This window comes from Triticum urartu, chromosome 1A, assembly GCF_056163025.1.
Source record: "Triticum urartu cultivar PI428250 chromosome 1A, HENAU_Tu73, whole genome shotgun sequence".
Classification (NCBI taxonomy): Eukaryota; Viridiplantae; Streptophyta; class Magnoliopsida; order Poales; family Poaceae; genus Triticum; species Triticum urartu.
In genome coordinates this window covers 315,689,451-315,712,648 of record NC_141873.1, presented here as the reverse complement: position 1 = coordinate 315,712,648, position 23,198 = coordinate 315,689,451, and the positions used below count along the sequence as shown (strand labels likewise).

Genomic DNA, 23,198 nt, shown 5'->3' with positions numbered 1-23,198 from the left:
CGGGCCGACGGCGGCGCAAGACCACGGGAGGAGCTCATCTCACGCGAGGTCCTGTTGGCTTCGGTTGCCGGTGGCTTACGCAGGGGTGGCGGGGGTCCAGCATCATGGAGGCTCTTCGAGGGTGAGGAAGCAGACGGCGACGATAACTTTGAGGCCGGCGGGGGCACCGTCTCCGCGTTCGATGGTCGTGGTGAACGTCGTGGGCTCCAACGCGGCCGCCGTTGGCTCTATCCCCTACCGGTAATTCTCCCTTAATTTTACCCCTTGAAATTGCCATGATTATCCCAGGGAGAGGCACAACCTTTTTCTTTTTGAGATTCAGAGTAGTAAAGCTACTCTGCTGAAACCACAAATTCAGAGATCATAAGCGGGCGGAGGCAGTCCGGTACGTCCGCAATCCTCTCCTGGTGTTCTGAATTCTTGGCCAACGCTGCAAGCTCATCAGCAAGGGCATTGCACAATCTCCCCACGCTACTGATACTATGATCCGAGAAGTTTGTTAGTGCTAGCTTGCTTGATGTCTCTTAGCAGTCCATAGCAGGGGGAGAGGGACTGCTTCCCTGTCATCAGTTCCTTAATCCGAATTTGGCAGTCAAGTTCCAAAATCACGGGGCCCTATAGATCCTTGAGAGCATGCAACCCAATGAGGGCTGCTTTTGCTTCGGCCTCCTCAACACCCGCGACAGCACCTGCAGAATATTCAGAATACCTCGCAAGAACTACACAACATTTAGATAGAAATAACAACATGCCCTCTGCCGTCCCTTGCGACGGCACCTGCAGAATATTTACCCTTTTGCTCCAAGTACGAGGCTACAGAATTTAGTTTGATTGATCCCAAGGCCGGCTCTGTCCAATGCAAGTGCTGCGTGGTGGGGCAGCGGGGCTGCTGTACCACAATTGCACCCACACCTTTTCCTGCTTCATGATCGCCACTCATTGCCGCTGATTTAAATTCTTCAGAATACCTCGCAAGAACTGCACAGATTCTATAATCGATTCTTTGCCCACACTGCGAATGCAGTCCTCACGCAGGCACAACCTTTTTTGTGGTATTCATACAGATCAGTTTGTATATACTTTGCAGATTGCTTGGCAATTTTTGTATCTATTCATGTGACTGTCATAGTGGGTTAATTTCCGATGCTTGACAGATGAATTATCTATATATTTTTCGGTCCAACAATTCAGTGCGCTCTTAGCGCTTTGATGTCTTTGGTTTAATCGCAAAGTGTGTACACTTGGTATCGGTTCTGTCAAAATGAATACAACAATAACTTGGTTGGAAAAGGAACTACAACATAGCAGTGGGCACTCAGGGAATATCAATGCACAAAAGGACACCATTGTTAACACAAAACAAAGTTCTTCTAGTACCTCAACAAAAATGCAACCGATCCTCTAGATTTCAATAGAAGGACTCTGAATTTATGTCACTCTGAAAGTCACATCTCTCCATCTCCATAAACAAATCATATCACAGGAACATACATCTAGTATGGAACTTCAGACAGGGAAATAGATTGAATTAAATTCCAATCCAGGTGGCAGCCACCTCTGAGATATCCACCCTTACAAACGACCAATCCTCTGATTATTGTTGTTGCAAACTGCACTAAAGAGCTTTTTGAATGGCATGGTCGATCAAAAGGCCCTGGAAAAATATCCCAAACAATATCGATAGATTGATGTGCAGACGTGAACATATTTAAAGGGCGGGGAAGACGAACCAGCAGTAGTCTTCTCTGTGATCATTTGCGTAGCCACCTTCTTGACCTCATCTTCTGTGAGCATCCCATCAATGTTCATGTTCCACCTGTTAATGTGAGACACCCAAAGGATTTTTTTTATCAGTATGTTAGATTGACTTAAACTGAACATAGCTTAGTCCAAGATGTGGTCAGTAATCTCCGTCTAGACCTCTCTGAGCCGATCCTTGTTAATGCCTTCATCCGGCTCAATGTTCCTCTGCCTCGACATATCCCGAACAGCTTGTCAGCAAACTCCTTGGAGTTCTCCATGCCTTGGATCTGAGAAGCATGCCCAATAGAAAATTTAACAATTAAATGGCACTGCAAAAGTAATTAGAAAGTATAACACATTTGCACAATTACTGTATCATGAAACCTGTAAAAACTCAGTTACTGGACAGGCATACAAACTGAAAATCCTACTGTTTTATATAATCTTCACATTCCATTCATCAAGCAGATAGTAGCAATCATTCTAATAAATTGAATCAAAACTTGGAGACTCCCAATTACGAAAAGCACAAGCGTTGAACAAATTGAAAGTTAAGTTGGCTGAGATGGTTGTGCCCTCCAATTGCAGTCTGATGGATCGTGGGTACTATTACCCTTGTTCGCAACATATTTTTCTCAATCCCCACCTTTGTTTTCCGCCATCAATCATTAAAAAATCAGGAGTGCGGGCAATCAAGGGATTTGGCGGGAGTGTGGGCGATCACTGGATTAGTGGGGACATAAGCAAACAAGGAATAAAAAGGCAGTTCGAGCGGACGTACAACCAACATAGGATTCAGATCCAATGGCAAAGGATCCGTTCGGATCTATTGCAAAATTCCTGTGTTTAGATTTTTTGCGTTTTTGTATAAAAATATTTTATATATTAATATTAAACATATATAAACAAGAGTGGAACAACGAACTATTTTTTCCACCCACACAGCCTTGCCCCCTCCTAAAAAAAGTCTTATCCCCTAAAAAAGCATGCTTATCCTCGATGCACAGGACATCGGCTAGTTCCTCTCACTCTCTCCCCCTCATAGCCACTCCAGTCGATGGCGCCCCTCCCATCGACGGCGTCGCCCGACCCTTCCTCTCCCCGCCAGGGCGTTGCCCCGCCATCTCTCCTCCACGCCACAGCTCCGCCCGCACAATCCTCTCCCTGCGACGGCGTCGCCGGCCTCCTTCTCTCCCCGTCAACATCTCACGCCGCCGTGTCGACGCCAATCCCGCGCGCCCGCCGGTCTGGCATCCTGGGCAGCCAGAACCAGATGGTAGTTGCAGAAGGGCTCACGGCTCTCCGTACATGCCGGCCACGTAGCTGTACCGTCCGGATGTGGGTGGGAAGACCACGGCGCCCTTGTCGTCGAGCCCTGTCTTCTACCCCACTCAAACTGCGCTGAGCACAGTCGCGCTGCTGCCTCGTCGATCTCCATGATAGGCCACCCCAGGCCGATAGGTATTGCACCAATGTAGCCAATTAACCTCTGAATTTCCAAAGTGTAGAATACTTCTTTTCATGCCTTCATATTTTTGGAGAATACAATGTTGTTCTGAAGTACCACCAGGCTAGTTCAGAAAACTGGTGTCAGTTATTTGCGCAATGTATTCACATATGCCTCTTCTACTGTACAATGTTCTTTTTCCTTGTGAGCTATTGATCGCAATGTTTGACTAAAATGGATTCAAGGATATACATAAGCATATGAATGCAGACATACAGATGCATTATCCGGAAAAAGAAAGATTCAGAAGTATTAGAGATGCCATCTGTTGAAGCTAGACATAAGTACCTGAAATACATTGGAGCCATGCTCTTCATGATATAATAGACAGCTATGTATCATCTTCCAGACACAACTAAAATTTATTTGCTAAACAAGCAGGGCATTACTCAAGTGAGCTGATGAAGTAAGAGGAATCCAGAGGCGTGGGATTTGCACTGTGTATCATTTTAAGCATGGTTGGCCGCATCGTTGGCTCCTCTTGAAAGCACATGTACTACTTGCACCAAGAGGTAATTTCCAGTTAAATTCTCTCCCTTACCTTAGTTAATAGCCTGGGTTAAAACCGTAGTTCCTGTTGTTAGCTAGATTTTTTTGTGCTAACACCATTGTGTTTAAGAACATGTTGTGATGTTCATTCTGATTTGTATATAATTTTTGTATTTCTGCAGCAAGAATTTAACAGTAGAAAAGCCGTATCAACTATATGTATGCCCCAATGAGATCAACAACAAAAAATTATGCTCGCAATTACCTGGCACGGGCACTGGAGTCATTTGGGAAGGATGCTCAAGATTAGGAATGTCACCAAGAGGGGCTCGGCTAGAGTTATCACCAAGAGGGGATCGGCACAGATTTGTCGCCTCCATATCTTCAAGCGTCATGGTCTGTCGGCGCTTGTAACGAAATAAAATAAACCATTATTATTTCTGTGAACTGTACACATTAAATATATACTGGGCCAAAATCTAACTTTGAAGCATGCGATCAGGTTAGGCGAGATAATCTACATCTGCACTATTAGATTAGTACATTGTCATACTTTGCTTCAATGAAAAACACAGCATCAGTGATACAACTTTGTTTCACTAATTGATCAGTACATATGTTTTTCAACCATTAGGTTTTTGACCAGGTATATTTGTCTTGAATGGAAGGACAAACACAAAGAACCATTACATCAAGAAGCTATCAAGCTTGAGGGTCTCACATATTTTCACGACGCTTTCTGAAGTGTAAGTTACTAAGTTGAAATCTGTTCTCTCAGCACTATTTTATCATGTATGATATTTTTATTCTTTCTTTCCCAGAACTTATCTCTTTCCTTGTGTTGGAAATGATATTTTATATGGTTACTTGACGGTATGAGCCAGAGCTATTTCCTAGTCTGATTTCTCCTGGGTGTACTCTGCTTTCTGATGTCTGATTTGATGACAAGAATATTGTGTCGACGGTCAGCGCCTGGATTGTAAATTGGACTTGAAAGCAAATAGCTCTCTAGGCACGTAATGCAGATTATAACCCCAAGGTAAAATCATTAACCTAATGCATTCTTCATGATGTTGGCTTTTTCCCCTAACTGGGCCTGTGATGCTATATTTCCAAAAACATCCAAATTTTATCACTTTGGTAGCATCCACATGGCTTTGTGAATCCTGCTGTGTAGATGGTGGATAGCCTGGTAAAAGAGTAGAGACTTTGTACATGGGCTCTTTTGTGTACGTACCCTTCTGAATTTGTGCTCATTCGCTGAGAAATTAGAGAACAACAACTTACTAAATAGTTTTTGATCGAATGGTGACTTGAGACTCTCTACCTGACTACCTTTTAGGCTTTAGCATGACGGTAAAGGTAATTCAAACATGTAAACGGTCAACTAATAATATGAAGGTTTTTTTTTGCGGGTAATAATATGAAGGGTTATACCACAGAAAAGTCATTATACCTGGAAGCTGACAATCAAACAATAACCTTAGGGATTATACAACTAAAGCATGCGTGACATCCACCTAAACAAAATTTAGACATGTACATTGCACACACAACCAATTGCTGCAGGTCAAATGTGATGTGAAGACGTGACTGCAAAGTTAATGTGTATGACCGCAAGAAACAAGACCATAATGTATATAACAATAATAATAAAACAAAATGTGAAATACAAACCATCAATGCATCCACAGACGAAAAGAAATATGAATAGCTTACTCACCCCCATCGCTATTGGCGTCGATTTGTTTTAATTTAATTTTTGGGCTCCTTGTTTCCTGCATCCCACCGTAATTCTGTTTAGATGTATATATGCATGCACGCAGCACCAAGCATTTGCATCAATATGTTTCAGATGATGATTGTGCACATGCATACCTCGTTGGGATAAATCTACCCGTGGTACGCCACAGCAGCTGGAGGTTGGTCTGGCTCGCAGGGCCATCCGCTTGTGCAGGTAGCAGTCATACGTCCGCCGCTGCACAACCTCATTAGCGTTTTTTTACTATCTATCATTTTTCAAAGTCAGCAAACATCTTATACTGCTAGTAGGAGTATTTGACTGACTCACTCCGGCAGGAAAGGAGTGACATCAAACTAAAGAGAACCAAGTTGTGTCCAGAACAATAAATACGTCCAGAGAAATCTAGATTTGATGAGATTAGATGAGATGTGCACAGGGGTAGGAAGCTCACCACACCCACGTGAGGGGGGCAGGGTAGGAGGAAGCAGAGCCATGAGGGAGGGGGGCGGCGGCGGGGTTGGGTTGGGGTGCGGCGGCGGCTGCGACTGGAGACGGGAGATGAGGTAGGGCTAGCGAGGGATTGGTTCTGTCGCGACGGAAAACCCAGCGGAGGGGAGGTGGTGGACGGAACCAAAATAACCTACGAAGGTTAACCTATGGAAAAAAACCGGACGAAAATGATGGGATAAAAATTGATCAGCGGAGACTACCAACTGCTTCATTAGGAGTAGAGACTGGAAAAATAATACTCATGACTAGGAGATCGGGGTGACCCAGGCATGCATGACGACATCCGTTGTCGATTTCTCTTCAAATTGTTACGTCTGCCATCGAATAATTTAGATGTTATTTTTTCTCTTAGATCTCATAGGCTCGTCCAAGATTGATTTCGACCTTAGATTGGATCAAAGAATTTATACGTCGGACGCTGCTAAGCATCATGTTTTGCCGAACAGGTCGGCTCAGCGTTGGCCTTGTGCCCCACGCGATCCCGGGTCCTGAGCGACCCGAGCAGCCTGAAGCAGCCCACGTCAGACAACGCGTGGGCAGGGATGATCATCTGCTCTTCTCATTATTATTATTATTATTATTATTATTATTATCATCATCATCATCATCATCATCATTATTATTATTCAAGTGGTGTCTAATGATCCATTGTGCTGGTTTTCCTCACAATTATAAAGTATAACTACAAGTCCCAAGGTTGTTGCCGCTCCTGTTCTACCAAGCGTCGGGTGTTGTTGGAGCATCGTAATGATAGAGCTAGTTTGGTTTTACTTTCTTGTGAAACAAAGTACAATAGTACAATTCACAGGAGAAGATCAATCACACCCGCCCATGAAATGTAGTTTTCCAAAACTAGTATTAGTACTCTACGTACATATTATTACTGCTTCACGCGAACATTCAAGTGATATTTGTCCTTGATAAGATTGCTTAGTTAAAGTGCTCTTGAGTACTTTTGGGACTTTCATTGTACCGTTGTTCGTAAAAAAATCAATTGGTGACACAATTGTGCGGCGTTTGTGGTGTACCTAACCGTGTCCATACTACAACCGTCAATTCAAGCCGGACCCTTTATCTGTCGTCCGGCAAGCACTACTCCACAATATGCTCTGCTCTATAAATAAGGACCACGCGGTGCTAACATTATCGAGCGGAGCTTGTCGCCCAGGCTATATCCCTTTAACCCTTTTTTTACTCTGCTTAAATTAATTAAGTAGAGATTATATATATATTACTATTTTTTTATTACTTTCAACCGGCACTATTTTATGCTGCAGGTAATCGGCTTTGGCTCCGTCAAGCGTTCACCTCAGCGCGCCGACGTCGCCGTCCCGCCTCTGTCGACCAAGTTGTATTGTCACCTTGGCGCATCGCCTCGGCTAGACCGAAGGCTTCGACATCACTTTAGCGACCTACTCCGAGGGCTTCGGCGTCACTCTGCTGACCTGCTACTTCACCTCGGCTAGACTAGTGGCTTCGCTTTGACACATAGGTAGTGTTGTGATGTCGCTTCATCAAGCCGAGCTCTTCGCTCGGGCATATCAGGACCGACTTGGGGGCTGGGACCTCGACCCGCTACAAGCTCGGACCATGTCATCAACATCGAGCACATTAAGCAGCTAAGTCGCTTTTGTGCTCAAATTTTTAAAATTTATTTATTTTGGTTCAACCAAGCATTACATTTGTGTTAAACAAAAGGTTGCTTGTTAAAAAGTTAGTTGTTAAAAATGATGTTTGTTAAAACACTTTGTTTCCCATGTTAAGTGGGGCTCTTAAATTTATATGAGTCGTTTTATAATAAATGTGTTTTCTTCTTGATCGTTGCAAACTCTTTTTCCACTACTCTTTTTTCCGACGCGAGTGTGTAGTCAATAGCCGGATAGTCTGATTTGTCTCTAAAGCCGCTCGAGTTCAGTTCACTGAACTAGCGTGAGGAGCACTACGCGTTCAAGATAGGAGGTTGAAGCCGAAGGCTGACCCGCTTGAAGTCTGGAGATCGGACGTATCATGCTAAAGCACGACGAAAGCACAAACTAATTTTAAGACCAATTTTCAGATTGGCACCAAAAAACTTGATTTAGTTCGGACGTAAAGTTTTTGCTATTTTTTTTGGGTTTTCCAAGCTTATGACACTTTTAACCTATTTGTGTGTCTCCGGCATAACACTAACAGTGCAATGCCAGACGCCTTTAAAGCATCGGCAATATCAATAGGGGGCTGCAGCTAAACCGAACCCACCAAAAGCCCATGTGCTCCATGGAGTCATCGGCAAAACGCTCTCGGATATTGCTTCATATGCATCGGTTTTGAATTGTGCCTTCGGCCAATAGTTGGGTTGCCCGGCTCCTGTGCTTACCCCTTACGCTCCCGATTGTTCGGCTAAGGGTAAAGCGAGAACCTCTGCGATTGTACTTCGGGTTTAACTCGTCAAGTAGCTCAGTGGAGAAAGCTGAAAACTGACTGTCACAATGAGCGCAAACTGGTCAGCGATCTGATGACCGTGTCAAAGTATACATCGATAGAGGTTACCCCATGTTAACGATGGCCTTTCATAAAATTGGCCGGAGTGTTAATGGTTTGACCTCAGCTGACGCCGAACACTAACAGGGGGCTAGTAACTAGCCTCCCAACTTTAAGCTCCTATGACTAAGTGAAAGTTATAACTCCCATATTTGGTTGCCTCGTTTCCGCTAACTCAACCGCCTTCGGGCACCGAGACATCGGCTAAGGGTTGTCTTGTTAGTACGGAAACACCCTGCATAGCATCTACAAAAGGGTGGAAGCCGACGATGGGCCACTTTCCGATTATAAACAGTCGCAATGGAGTCAAAATAATATACAACATAAAGCACTATCCTAACATGTGTTGAGGGCCCCTTGAGGCACCTCAGCACGATTACATCAGGACTCCTAGAGAGCCCAACATATCATTAGCATTTGTATTCAATATACGAGCGCTGCCTTTCGTAATCATCTTTATAAAGCCGTAAATATATGCATCAATTTGACTTAAGATTTTGGCCAAGCTGGTTGCCTAGCTCCTGTGCTTTTCCCCTACGTTCCCGATAGTTTGGCTAGGGGGTAAAGGGAGCACCTCTGTGATTGTTACTTTCGGATCATCCAGGTTAGTACCTCGGACTGGGTGAAACCGAAAGCTAGCCATCTTAAGAATATAATTGGTCGGCAATGACGGAAGTGAAAATTTCGGTTCATTAAAGACCACAGAGTTCAAGAACTTCCCCCAAACTAAATCCTCAATATTTTCCTCCCATATTGATCGGAGGTGAGGTTTCATGATCATGGTCAACATGATAGCCTGGGAAAAGGAACTTATAAAGGAACTATTTTTCCCAGCAGGTGTTTCTTACGTTAAATAATAATATAACCTATCTCTCTACGTACCTTTATTTATAAAACCGTATGGCCGGATTGCCTCATTTGCCGTAAATATTTGCCCTCATAAAGGCTTTATAAAGTAGGACAAACACTCCTTGGCTACTGGCCGAGGAGGTTGAAGCTGATGGTCGGTCAACAAAGTTTTGTACAATGCGGATCCGAGCATTAATGATGTAAAGTACTTGGATACATAGAATCATTACACATAAATTGTGATTAAAGTCAATTTACTCCTGATATCGATCCTTAATTCAACCACCCTTGTCAAAAATAAGGCTCGGGGGCTACTGGGCATCGCGCTTCTCACTTAAAAGCCATCAAGGGGTTACATCCATCCCCTAATCTAGTGTTGCCGCCCGACCAGTAGCTTGGGGGCTACTGGGATCACTGGTTTTGTTTTATCCTTCAGATGCATCCCGGATTTTAGGCCGGCACGCACCTTGAGGGCTACTATTATACATCTCGGCAGAGAATAAAATTGCACCAAGTAGAAATAAAATCCACAAAAAATCAACCCACGACAAAGGTGGTGCACCACCTCAGAAGCAGTCCAGGGTAAAGCTCGGATGCAAGTGGTTGGAGCCATAGAGGGCATTTCCGGCATTAAGCTCGGCTGAAATCCTTCAACCTTTTCAAACCAATGTGGTCTATGACACCTCGGATGCCGACTGGTGTTGGATCTCGGCTGTAAGAAGAAACCTTGAATGTCGCCGGTGTTGGAGCTTGGCTGCAAAAAAGACACCTCGGATGTACTCCGGCGTTGGAGCTCGGATGCAAGAGGACACCGCCGCATGGGGAAAACTTCAAACCCAAGGTGTGGTGTAAAAATAACAAGGCATTGATAAAGGCCGAGAACTTAAAGGGGCTCCTTGGATACCCGATGTGTAAACTCTTTGGATTCACTTCGGCGATCCTCGAGATCGAAGATGAGAAGATTGTTGAACCAGTTTTTCAAGACTGACGACCGAAGATGAAGAACAGTTCGAAAGAACCGAGGAGCGTCCCCAACTTGAAGACCGGTTCAGGAGGTTACTAACAGTGTCCTAGGCTAGGGGGTACTCATCACGTCGTCTCCCGACCAGGTGGATCAGGCCGAGGACCCCCATGGTGGTTCACTCATGGGCCATTTCGGGCCGCCCATGACACATACAAGGAAGACTCCACAAGACTTGTCCCACAATACGAGGACTCTTCTAAATTCTAGGCCTCCGGTGCATTATATAAACCGTGGCCAGGATAGTCAATAGATATCTTGGAATCATACACAACAATCTCGTGGTAGATACAAGTACTATGTACTATACCCATATGTATACAATCAAAAGATGGACGTAGGGTATTATCTCTTCAAGAGAGCCTAAACCTGGGTAAAATCTCGTGTCCATGTTACCATCGGTCCAAGACACCTAGTTTAGGACCCCTACAACGAGATATGCCGGATTTACAACCGACACTTGTGCTGACAACTATCACCTAAGAGGTCACAGATTCATAAGACAATAGGTGTTTACACATGTAGGTTTGTGGATTATGTTGTCTCGGCCCTTAAATTGGACAACAAGCATTATACATGCCATAAATAATCAACCTAGTAACCGGTCATTGCTACTTCTTGAGTTTGCATTGGTTTTTCCCTTGAAGAAGAAAGGGTGATGCAACAAAGTAGAGATAAGTGTCTCCCTCGGTTGAGAACCAAGGTATCAATCCAGTAGGAGGAACACACAAGTCTCCAATAGTTGTACCTGCACAAGCAAACAAATACTTGCACCCAATGTGGTAAAGGGGTTGTCAATCCCTTCACAGTTACTTGCAAGGATGAGATCTGATAGTGGTAGATATAAAAGATAAGTAAAGGGTGAAATAAAAGTAAAATAAATAAATTGCAGCAAGGTATTTTTGTGTTTTTGATTTTGTAGATCTGAAAATAATATGATACAAGATGGACCTAGGGGCCATAGTTTTCACTAGAGGTTTCTCTCTTGAAAGAAAGCATACGGTGGGTAAACAAATTACTGTTGAGCAATTGATAGAAAAGCACATGGTTATGACGATATCCAAGGCAATGATCATGTATATAGGCATCACATCCGAGACAAGTAGACCGACTCCTGTCTGCATCTACTACTATTAGTCCACACATCGACCAGTATTCAGCATGCATCTAGTGTATTAACTTAACAAGAAAGGGGTAATGCCTTAAGCAAGATGGCATGATGTAGAGGGATAGATCCAATCAATATGAACAAACCCCATCTTTTTATCCTTAATGGCAACAATACAAATACGTGTCATGTCCTCCCTTTGTGTCATTAGGATTGAGCACCGCGGGATTGAACCCATTACAAAGCACCTCTCCCATTGCAAGAAAAATCAATCTAGTTAGCCAAACCAAATCATTAGATCGGATAGAAATACAAAGCTATATAAATCATGCATATAAAAGTTTAGGGAAGACTCAAATAATATTCATAGATAATCTGATCGTAAACCCACAATTCATAGGATCTCAACAAACACACCACAAAATAAGATTATATCAAATAGATCTCCAAGAACATCGAGGGGGACATTGTATTGAAGATCAAAGAGAGAGAAGAAGCCGTCTAGCTACTAGCTATAGACTCGTAGGTCTGTGGTAAACTACTCACACATCATCGGAAGGGTAGCAAGGTTGGTGTAGAAGCTCTCCATGATCGAATCCCCCTCCGGCAGAGTGCCGAAAAAGGTCCTGTGACGCCCCCGATTCAATCGTACACTAATCATACACACAAATGTGTACGATCAAGATCGGGGACTCACGAGAAGATATCACAACACAACTCTAAACACAAATTGAGTCATACAAGCTTTATATTACAAGTCAGGGGCCTCGAGGGCTCGAATACAAAGGGTCAGCGGAAGCAACAATATCTGAGTACATACATAAGTTAAACAAGTTTGTCTTAAGAAGGCTAGGACAAAAGCAACATCGATGATCGGAAAGGCAAGGCCTCCTGCCTGGGAGCCTCCTATCTACTCCTGGTCATCAGCGGCCTCCACGTAGTAGTAGGCACCCTCAGGGTAGTAGTAGTAGTAGTCGATGATAGTGGCGTCTAGTTCCTGAGATCCGTCATCTGATCGCAGCAATCGGGTATAGGGGGAAAAGAGGTAGCAAAGCAACTATGAGTACTCAGCCAAAGTACTCGCAAGACTTACATCAGATCTAAACTAAGTATGCATCTGTATCCAAGGGATGGGATGTGTATCTGTGGACTAAACTGCAGAATGCCAGAAGAGAAGAGGAAAAGCCTAGCCTATCGAAGACTAGCATCTTGCAACATCAGAAGAGATAAGAGTAAAATATTATAATAGTAGTATGTTGTAACATCACCCAGAGATTACTTCCTCGACTCCCTGCGAGAAAGCAATCCTGGAGCCATCATATCCATTTCATGCCTCAGCATCCAGTTCTAGCTGTATCGATAGGGATACAACTCTGAGCGTCTGTTACCATGGACACAACTATTTGAATAGATATACTTCCCTGCAGGGGTGTGTCGGTGTCAAAACCGGCCGATCTCGGGTAGAGGGTCCTAAACTGTGCGTCTGAGGATCGAAGGTAATAGGAGACAAGGGGGAGACGACGTTTACCCAGTTTCGGGCCCTCTTAATAGAGGTAAAACCCTACGTCCTACTTGATTATATTTGATGAGTATATGGGTTACAAGAGTTGATCTACCTCGAGATCGTAATGGCTAAACCCTAGATGTCTAGCCTGTATGAATTCTGATAACCTCTACAAAGTAAACCCTCCGGTTTATATAAACATCGGAGGGGCCTAGGGTTGTATAGAGTCGGTTTACAGAGAAAGGAAATTATACATCCGGACGCTAGGCTTGCCATCCACGCAAAGGAGAGTCCCATCCGAACACGGGGGAAGGTCTTCTGCCTTGTATCTTCATGGCCCATCAGTCTAGCCCATATCAAATAGCCCGGGCACCCGAGGACCCCTTAGTCTAGGACTCCCTCAGTAGCCCCTGAACCAGTCTTCAATGACGATGTGTTCGCCACGCAGATTGTCTTCGGTATTGCAAGGCGGGTTCCTTCTCCGCATACAAAGCAGTCTTCTGAACAAGAGAACTATATCCGGCTCTGTATAATAGTCACAACCCTCAACCACAAGGGTATAATACTTAATAATGCATATCTACTGACAGCTTTTTCGGCGAAACGTCATATCTGGCCTTTTATTAATTCGAACTGTTTTTTGGCCTCCCACTTTGTGCTTCGAGGCGCAGCCTCTATTGACACGTCTTGTCAAAACAGAGATCGTACCCCCTTATTGCGGGATTTCCATCAATACGGGTTTGGGTAATCTAACCGTGCCATACGCATGACCCCTTGGGAATAGGCGAGTTTTAAGGCTAGTGGGGGGCGTTTGATCTGCACTACCTATATAAGCGGATAAAGATCCATCTTTTTACCCCCACTCCTTCCTTCCTATGCCTTCCCATCCTCAAGCTCCAGCGCCCAAGTTTCCACCTTTCCCACCGCCCAATCCTTGCAACCATGTCCGGATCCGGCTCTCAGGGCAAGTGGGTGGCCTCCTCCGTCACGGAGAAGGACATTAAGGAACTCCGGGAGGTGAAGTATTTGACCGCGGAAATCGCACACAGGCCCCCGACGAAAGAGCAAATCATCCCTACTCCAGAGCCCGGCGAGAGGGTTGTGTTCATCCCTCATTTTCTCCGCGGCCTAGGGTTTCCACTTCACCCTTTTTTCTGCGGCCTCATGTTCTATTACGGGCTAGATTTCCACGATCTAGCCCCAAACTCCTTCCTTCACATCTCGGCGTTCATCGTCGTGTGTGAGGCGCTCCTCCGTATTCCACCGCATTTCGGCCTGTGGCTCAAAGTCTTCAATGTGAAGCCAAAGGTGGTTGACGGGCAGCACGCCGACTGCGGCGGCACCATGGTGAGCAAACTCCCCAACACCACTTGGCCCAAAGGAGCCTTCGTGGAGACCGTGAAGGTGTGGCAGCAGGAGTGGTTCTACATCACTGAGCCCCGCAGGTACCAAATGGGCGGTTGTTCCTGAATTTAGATATGGGCCCCCTATGCGGCTCATGTCTTGGACCAATAAGGGTCTAGACTGGGGGTCGACTGACGAAGTGATGACGCTGCAAAAGCGCATCAAGAGTATGATAAAGAAGCACACCCGTCTCACCGACGTGATTCAGGTGATGCTCTTCCGCCGGATCCTCCCATGCCAACGCCGACCTCTCCGCATGTGGGAGTTTAATCCAGACAGCCCCCGGACCCTGCATCGCTTCTTCAGTACAACGCACAAAGAGATCTGGAAATCGCTTTTTAAGGCCCAGAAGTCGTGGTCGGAGAAGAGCGAAGACATTGGTCTCGACAGCGCACATCCGGCTACTGAGGTAAGCTTCTTACCTTCGAACATAGTTCGGTCCATAAGTCGAAGGATATACTGAGATGCCCATTCCTTATTCAGGGCTGGATAGAGAAGGCGGAGTGGATCAGGTGTCCAGCGCCGCTACCTGAAAACCCAGCCACTCCTCTATTAACGAGGATGTTGGTCCCGGCGCCTTATAAGGCGTCGGAGAAGAAGGCCAAGAAGAAGATCAAGGAGGCCAAAGGTGGCCTCCGTAGTAAAGGTACTTCGGATGTCGTGTCTGGAGATACCAAAGGTCTCTCCTCGCATGAGGGAGATGAAGACGAAGAGGAGGAGGAAGAAGAGAGCAATTCTCCCCCTAAGGGGAGGAAGAAGAAGAGGGCAGCCTCTACAGACCCAGGAGCGGAGGCATCCAAGAGGGAGAAAATAACCCTCTCGTGGTTTGGATTCAGATGCCGAACCCCTCCCCGAATGGCGCCCCGGGTCGAAGCCCCTGGCCGCATCGTAAGTACCCAAGGACACTATATGTATGTCCAGTTTTTATGATTGTAGTTATAACATATTTGTGTTGTGTGGCTCAGTCCGGCCCGCGATCTTCCCCAATCATCGTCTTCGGGGAATTAGCTGGAGCCAGGGATGGTGGAGAGCGAGACGCCTCCACGAGCCTCCCCGCCAACCGCTATGGACAACACCGAAGTGTTGTCCCGAGAAGCCTCTCCAGGCCATGGAGAGGTTCGGGAGGCCATCAAGATGGCGCCAGAGAGTAACACCTCGGCCGTCGGGAACATGGGGAAACTAACCCCTATGGAGACTGATGACTGGGGCCATGAGCAATCCGGCCCCCAGTCGAACACCATTCCGGAGACCAATATGGCTCTGAAATCGAGCGGGTAACCCCCTTTGCAGGAGGAGGGAGTGCCGACTCCACCGGCAACCTCCATCAATCCGGAGGCGTCGGACACCCTGACGGAAGCACTTCGACGCGCTTCCATCATGGAGGAGCACCGTACCTTGATGGGTGCGGTGGTTAAGAAGATTCAGTCCGCCAAGAGTGGGCTGAATGGAGCCTTTACCAGCCTACTGACAGGCTTTGAGGTATGCGACATAAGACGCCTTTTTATATGAAGAAACTATGCCTGTATATAGATAGTAGCCCCTGAGACTATGTTCGTTTTTGGAAAAAGCCGAACAAAGGATCAAATTAATATCGCAGAGGTGACGTACATATCTATTAAATGTACACGCTTCACTGTTGGCGGTGACCGTCCAGACCGCTGAAGTTTCCGAGCTCAAACGCAAGATGTTGGCCAATAATGACCTCGACCGCATTAACAAGCGGTTCGATGAGGCATAACGTACGTATTTGTAGGACTGAAATTATAGTGCGGAGTTTAAGCTAACACACTTTCTTGTGTAAATGATTTGTAGGTAGTGCGGCCGAGGTTGAGACCCTTAAGGGTGCCCTGTCGCAAGTCCAAGAGCAGGAGAGGGTGAGTAGAGCGGCTGCTAATAAAGCGGCTGCTGATTTAATGGCCGAGCAGGCCACCCGCCGCCAGTATGAGGAAAGGGTGACCGAAGTTGAGTAAGAGCTCAAGGACGCTGCTCTTAAGTGTGAGGCCTTGGAGGAGAATAATAAGGCTCAAGCAGTCGAACTCTCCAAGGCTCTCCAAGAGGCCAGGGAGGCGCAGACTGAGTCCCGGGAGGCTCGGGAGGAGATTAAGCAGGATGAACTGATAGCGGCTGGTAAGCCCTTTCTTTTGCAGAGTAAATTCGGCAGTCAAGAATATGCCCCACTTACTCGATTATGGAGTTCTCCAGATGCATTTGCGGATCTTCCCAAGAGCGCCGCCGACACTGCGAAGTTTTTCCGGGCCCAAGAGGGGAACACGATGGAGAAACTCTTCTGGTCGCAGTACCTGGCGCCGGAGCGTCCAACGCTATTGAATGACCGGATGATGCAGGTGGCGGAGCTGCATAGGATGTCTGGACTGGCCATGAAGGACATCATAATCCGGTTATGGCCGGCCAATCCTATTCTCGACAGCTACTTCAGCTCAGTCAAGCGGCTCGTCGATGCCCTACCACGATTTGAAGCTGTTAAGCGCTCCTCATGTATTGACGGTGCCCGGATGGCCTTTGCACATGTCAAGATGCACTGGGTAAAGATGAAGGCTGTCGTCGTAGCGGTTGAGGGCCCACCCAAAGGCAAAGACTATCGCAAGCCGTAGCGCTATTTTGAGGACGTCCTAGATGGTGCCCGTTTAATAGAGGGTCAATGCTGGAAGGATCTTATGTTTGAATGAATGTATCCGGGCTGCTGTGACGCCCGGATAATTAAGCTACAGTAATACCCTCCTAATGATGCCACATCATCATGATTACTGTTGTTAAACTCACGTTGGTTCAAAACTGGTTCAAATTTCAAATTCAAATCAAAGTCCAAAATTCAAATTGCCAAACATGAAGAACAAAATGTTCAAAGTGTTGTAAATAATCCCTGGGTATTTGTCATGTTGAAACCCATATTTTTTATAAATTGTTTAAATGCCCTTAAATTAATAAAACAAGGGGACAAAACAATATTTTAAATCACTTTTAAAGTTATAAAGATTCTAAGGCTTTTCAACTGCTTCTCAAACTTCTTGAGGCAGTGCTAAATATTACATAATAATTATTGAGAGAAGCTACACTTTTTACAAAAGTCTTTTGGAGCAAAAGGAAAATGCAAAGTAGAGAAGACAAAAGAAAAGGAGAGGGGAGAGAGAAGCCCCTTCCCCCACTGGGTCATGGCCCAGCTGGACCACCAGACCATCTGGCCGGCCCACCTCTCCCTCTCCCTTATCTCCCCATGCACCCAAAATATCTGGACAGATCGCCCCACTCCCTCCCCACGTCTCCCTCTCGTTCCCCTCCTCTCGATTGGATCGGGATCGGGCCCGATCCCGTCTTCGGCACCATCGCTCCGCGCTCCCGACACCGCCGACCGGCGCATTCCCCCACCACCTCGTCGAGCGCCGCCCCATCCTCGTCGCCACGCCGGACGCCCCGACCTCGCCGATGGACGCTGCTCGTCGGAGCCGCTCCACGTCGCCTTGCCTCCTCATCGGCTCCGTCGAGCCTCGCCGGACCTCCTCATCCTCTCCATCGTCGGACCACCCCAACCTTCCCCGAGCCCGCTACCTTGTGCCCTACGTTCCCCTCGTGAGCGCCTTCCCTCCTCTCTGCTCTGTTCCGTCGTAGGGCCCCGTCCCCGCCTCGCGCCTCGCCCGCCGTCCCCTGCTACTGCTCGGGACCGCGTCACTGCCGACCGCCGCCCTCGCGCGCTCGGCACCGCCCGCGCCTCTGTCCGCTCCCGCCCAAGCCCAATCGAGGCCACGGCCTCACCCTCGATGGGCGCTCGCGCCCGATGCCCGCCTCGTCCGCCATTGTCCCGCCTGCCGCGCGCGCCTTTGCTCGTCGCCGTCCTGCACTGCCGTCCCTCGCCGCTGCTGGCAGCTGCCGGTGCCCCGCCGGCCTCGCCCCGCCCCAGGTAGGCTGCGGCCTCCACGGCCGCCCTCCCCGCTTCTCCGCCCGGAGGCCTGCGCCCGACCCCGGGGTTCCGCCCGTTAACCCGCCCCACTGAGTTGGCCTAGTGCCACTGACGAACGGGCCCCACAACCCTTGTCCTTTAAAAAAATAGGTGTTTAAAAAAAGATTTAAAAAAATAAATAATTAATCAATATAATTAATTAATTAACTTAATTAATTTGGTTAGTTAAACTATTAAAGTTAATTAGCTTAATAGCCTAATTAGACCGAATTAACTAGTTAGTTAACGAAACAGTCAATGACAGGAGGACCCCACCCCGTGTTGACCAGTCAAACATTGACTGGTCAACTGGGACCCCCTGGCCCACCTGTCAGCCACTGGGTACAGTTCTGTGTACCCTGTGTTGGATGCGCTTAGCATTTTAGCAATTATTTTCGAATTAATATTAATTTCAGAAAATGTTTAAAACTTTGAAAAGTCATAATAAATAATCTGTAACTCGGATGAAAAAGTTTTCTACATGAAGGTTGCTTAGAACGACGAGACGAATCCGGATACGCGGTCCGTTTGTCCGCCACACATCCCTAGCATAGAGAACCTGCAGCTTTCCCCCTCCGTTTTATCTGTCCGAGAAATGCAAACTTCAGGAAAACTTTCCTGGATGTTATCCTCCTTCGCCAGTATCGCCTAGCGCTGCGTTAGAACACCTCCAGCACCGCTTATTGTCTTGTTATGCTTATGCTTTCGTGTATTTATTGTTTCTCCCCCCTCTTCTTCTCCGGTAGACCTCGAGACCGCTGCTGATGCCCCCTGTGATCGACTACGTCGACGACGACCCCTCCTTGCTAGAGCTTCCAGGCAAGCAGACCCCCCTTGAGCATTCCGATATCGCCCATTTCTTCCCTCTCATGCTTGCATTAGAACTGCTACTGCTTTCTGTATGATCCTACTCTGATGCATAGCCTGTTGTTGTTACCTGCTTTCATACCTTACCTGCTTATCCTAAACTGCTTAGTATAGGTTGGTTAGAGATCCATCAGTGACCCCACCTTGTCCTAGTTGCCTCACTTTATGTTCGATGACTCGATCACATGATCGACGTCCAGGCCCCGACACCGCACATCACCCCCTAGTTGTAGGACTCTACAGAGTTACCATCGAGTGTCGAGGGTGGAACCTCTTACATCACTCCTGATAAGATCTCTGTAGTGTGGCTATACGGTCGAGGTCATCGAGGGTGATTTCCACCTTAACCACTTCCGTTACGGCTCTGTCGTGCAACCCATCAAACGTGAACCTCGAGGGTGGATCCTCTTACGTTCACCTTGATGACAACATCGAGTGGAAATTCACCGGGGGTGATTCCTCGGATTTTTCCCTTTGGTGTTAGACACACAGTTACTATGGTTACTATGACTTTACACTAAACCATGCTACTAAAGATGGGTAGACCCTGAGGGGTACCCACGCGAGCTTAATAGCGAGTGATGTGGAGTCGGTTTGACCTGGAAGGTGCCCGCGAGATAATTACGAGGCATGGCCGGGCATTCCTAGCCCTTGCCGCAAGTCCTCGAGATGGGGCAACGGGTTCACATCTTTCGTGAGTCTCTGCTTGTTACTGCGTGCTCCTAATCCACTACGATTTGGATATTTGATCCGAGGGGCCTCTGGCCTGATAGCACTAACCATCACGTGGGCATAGTATGGGCGTTCTGCGTCGTATGCATTAGCTGAAGCTTAATAGACGTCAGCGACTGAGCGGCGCGCGCCGGGTTGGACTGGTAAGAACCTTCCTTTTTTGAAGGAGGTAGCTAGGTCTGCACACCGACCGCCCTCGCAACGTGCAGGAGTTCCTGGGGAGATGGCCCATGACCCCTGGGGGCATAGGTTTAGTCTGGCGTGCTTGACCTCTCTATTAAGCCTAGGTCGGGTTGCGGCGTATTGTTTGGCCGAGGCCGGGCATGACCCAGGAAAGTGTGTCTGTCCGGAGTTAATCGAGCGTGGTGGGTAAGTTGGTGCACCCCTGCAGGGAAGAAAACATCTATCGATTGCCTGTCCTACGGTAACGAACACTTGGAGTTGTATCCCGATCGATACAACTAGAACTGGATTGTGATGAGAAATGGATTGTGATGAGAAATGAATGGTGATGAGAAATGGATAGTATGGCTCTGGGATTGCTTTCTCGCAGGGAGTCGAGAAAGGATCTCTGGCCGAGGTTGATAACACTACTGCTACTTTACTTTATGCTACTCTACTCCCTCATGTTGCTGCAAGATGGTGGTTTCCAGAAGATGCTAGTCTTCGATAGGCTAGGCTTTCCCCTTCCCTTCTGGCATTCTGCAGTTTAGTCCACAAATACAACCCTTTTCCTTTGATACAGATGCATACTTAGTTTAGATCTGATGTAAGTCTTGCGAGTACTTTGGATGAGTACTCACGGTTGCTTTGCTACTTCTTTTCCCCCATACCCGATTGTTGCGACCAGATGACGGACCCTAGGAGCCAGGCGACGCCACTGATGACTACTACTACCCGGAGGATGCCTACTACTACGTGAAGACCGCAGACGACTAGGAGTAGTTAGGAGGCTCCCAGGCAGGAGGCGTTGCCTTTTTGATTGTTGTTGCTTTTGTGCTAGCCTTCTTAAGGCAAACTTGTCTAACTTATGTCTGTACTCAGATATTTTTTGCTTCCGCTGACGCTTGTGCATTCGAGCTTATGTATTCGAGCCCTCGAGGCCCCTGGCTTGTAATATAAAGCTTGTATTATTTTAATTTGTGTCTAGAGTTGTGTTGTGATATCTTCTCGTGAGTCCTTGATCTTGATCGTACAAATTTGCGTGTATGATTAGTGTACGGTTGAATCGAGGGCATCACAAGTTGGTATCAGAGCCGATTGCCTGTAAGAATCCCCCCTTCCAAACTCCTTGGCCGAAGTTGAGTCTAGTCACTGAAAAACTTTTACTAACATGGCTGTGTGCCTTATGGGCCCACGTTGCCATTTGGGTGGTATTAGGATCTTTTACTCCTTGTCTATACTCTGGGACTCTGATCGCTCTTCTATTCGGTTTAAATGGTTTTACTAACTCGAACAATAGGATCTCGTGATCACATCCGCCCGGAGAGCCCCTTATTTTAGATGATCGCCTGCTGCATCAGAAGATTCCGAAGATACTCGACGATTTTCTCTCGAGACTTTGTGCCTGTTGCCTTTGCAATTCCCTACCACCGAAATATCCTTATGGCTAACTACACACACTTACCAATCTTACATTCTATCCGATTGATCTTGTTATTACAAGATGCCCTGAACTGCTCTCCTTTTTCTGAGAATCCTTTGAGCTTACTGCCTTGCAGTTCCTTGCCATCTGAATACCCCTATGGATAACTTTGTGCACCTTTCGGGTATCAGCTCATCCTCAGTTGATTCTTGTACTTCACAAAGTCTTCGTAATACCATTCATTCTTGTGAAAATCCTCAACAGCCTATTGTTCTTGAATTTCTTGCTTTCTTGCATTATGGTTAATACCATAAGTCTAGTAATCTTATTGTCAGCCTTTGTCATTATCATTTTGAGTCCGTTGATACAATATGTTGCGAATGCTCGCAATCCTCAATCAGATCCTAGAATTCATCCTTCTGGCTCAGACGTCATTCTAGCATGTGCTGAATCTCGATCAATCAAATCACCATCGATTGTACCCCTAAGGCTATTCTACCTATCCATCCCTTATCAGAGCATTGCTTCTGATCCCTTGTCTTGGAATTCATAATTCCTTTGCAATTGAGCTTTGAGTTAGTCAGTTGTTTCTATAATCTGATCTCCTTGCATTCTTTCTTCCTCTGGTTGAATATTGATGCTCACATCAGATCCATTGTGGACCACCAGATCCCTTTTTCGGATTTTATCCGACAATGTCCTTCATATTCAATAAGCTTGTGAGCCTTTCCTCGGATACATAATGCCTTTGGTAAATTGTATCCTCTGCCTTCTCAAGCATGCTCTGCCTTCGAGCTTGTGTTATATTACTCATGAGGTTTGTGGTATATGTTCCTAAGATGCCCCTATGGGTTGAACCTATGCCTTCCCTAATCCGTGTGAACCCGAGAGTTTTCACGAGTCATACTCTTCTGGTGTTTTGCCAGATATAATTTCAACACTAGAACTTCATCGAAAGAGAGAAGTAAATGAAATGATATGCATTGAAGAAGTGGGAGTCGACCTTGAACTTTGTGTTCATGCCCGTGGGCACGATGTAGATCTTATCATGGAAGCTTCTTGTGATAATAATAATCCCCTTGTTATAACTTCATCTGGTAACTATGTTTGTTCCTTTGCAACCGTGGTTCTGACCATGATTGTTCCCCTTTGTTTCCATTTCTCGGACAAGTTAAAGCACTTGTCTTCTACAGATCAATGCATCTTTGCAACCTCTATCTTGACCTTCCTTCGAGTATTACCCTCCGTATCTCGAGAATAACAAAGAACTGTGTTGCTTCCTATGAGTCTTCATCTGGTATTGCTCCTCAGCGATTTCAGATTGCCCTGGGTTCCGAGTTATTAGTCACTTGAGAACACCGATAAGTGAATCGATTCCGCACTCCGACTCAATAACTCTAAGCTATTTCCGTTGCTTACGAGTTTAATAATCCTTCAAGTCATTCATAGCCTGATCGGCTATATCATTATCGAGCTAATTTTAACTGTGCTATACGGTCCTTCTTTTCGGAGCACAACTTTCGATGATGAGCTCAACTTACGTCGATCTTCCTAGTCATATCATTTCACCTTAAACAACAAGTTTGAATTCGAGTTTGTGTCATATTCGTGGTTCCGATAACCTTTTTGCTTCAAAATTCCTTTGACTTGATGTCATCGCCAA

The 23,198-nt window shown here is 46.4% G+C and overlaps 2 protein-coding genes across 9 annotated transcripts; one reads left to right on the top strand and one right to left on the bottom strand.

Annotated features, from left to right (window-relative positions):
* Nucleotides 1-1,404: 1,404 nt before the first annotated feature.
* On the bottom strand, nt 1,405-6,180 carry LOC125506675 (uncharacterized). 8 transcript variants are annotated; one of them, XR_015602162.1, is made up of 7 exons: nt 5,618-6,180; nt 5,463-5,517; nt 4,005-4,137; nt 3,792-3,915; nt 1,921-2,030; nt 1,731-1,816; nt 1,405-1,654 (listed from the first exon to the last, which is right to left on the bottom strand). XR_015602162.1 is itself a non-coding variant. In XM_087519815.1 (6 exons), the coding sequence occupies exons 3-6, from the start codon at nt 5,466-5,468 to the stop codon at nt 1,494-1,496; spliced, it is 363 nt and encodes a 120-aa protein (XP_087375941.1). In that variant the 5' UTR covers nt 5,469-5,535; nt 5,618-5,717; nt 5,935-6,180; the 3' UTR covers nt 1,405-1,493. The 8 variants fall into 8 exon arrangements, 2 of the variants coding, with proteins under 2 accessions (XP_087375941.1, XP_048527391.2); XR_015602164.1 differs by lacking the exon at nt 3,792-3,915 and having other exon boundaries at nt 4,005-4,146; nt 5,463-5,535; nt 5,618-5,717; nt 5,935-6,180; XR_015602161.1 differs by lacking the exon at nt 3,792-3,915 and having other exon boundaries at nt 5,463-5,535; nt 5,618-5,717; nt 5,935-6,180.
* On the top strand, nt 4,142-19,834 carry LOC125506576 (uncharacterized). The gene is given in 4 exon segments (XM_087519811.1): nt 4,142-5,696; nt 6,440-6,513; nt 7,271-14,438; nt 14,440-19,834. Coding segments are annotated over 2 exon segments (924 nt in total). The 5' UTR covers nt 4,142-5,696; nt 6,440-6,513; nt 7,271-13,937; the 3' UTR covers nt 14,863-19,834.
* Nucleotides 19,835-23,198: the final 3,364 nt, after the last annotated feature.

Bases quoted from the DNA above. Each gene is read 5' to 3' on its own strand.
- LOC125506675 (XM_087519815.1), bottom strand. The intron at 1,817-1,920 runs GTCTAGACGGAG...TCACATTAACAG, and splicing joins ACAAGGATCGGCTCAGAGAG to GTGGAACATGAACATTGATG. The intron at 1,655-1,730 runs GTTCGTCTTCCC...ATATTTTTCCAG, and splicing joins CACAGAGAAGACTACTGCTG to GGCCTTTTGATCGACCATGC.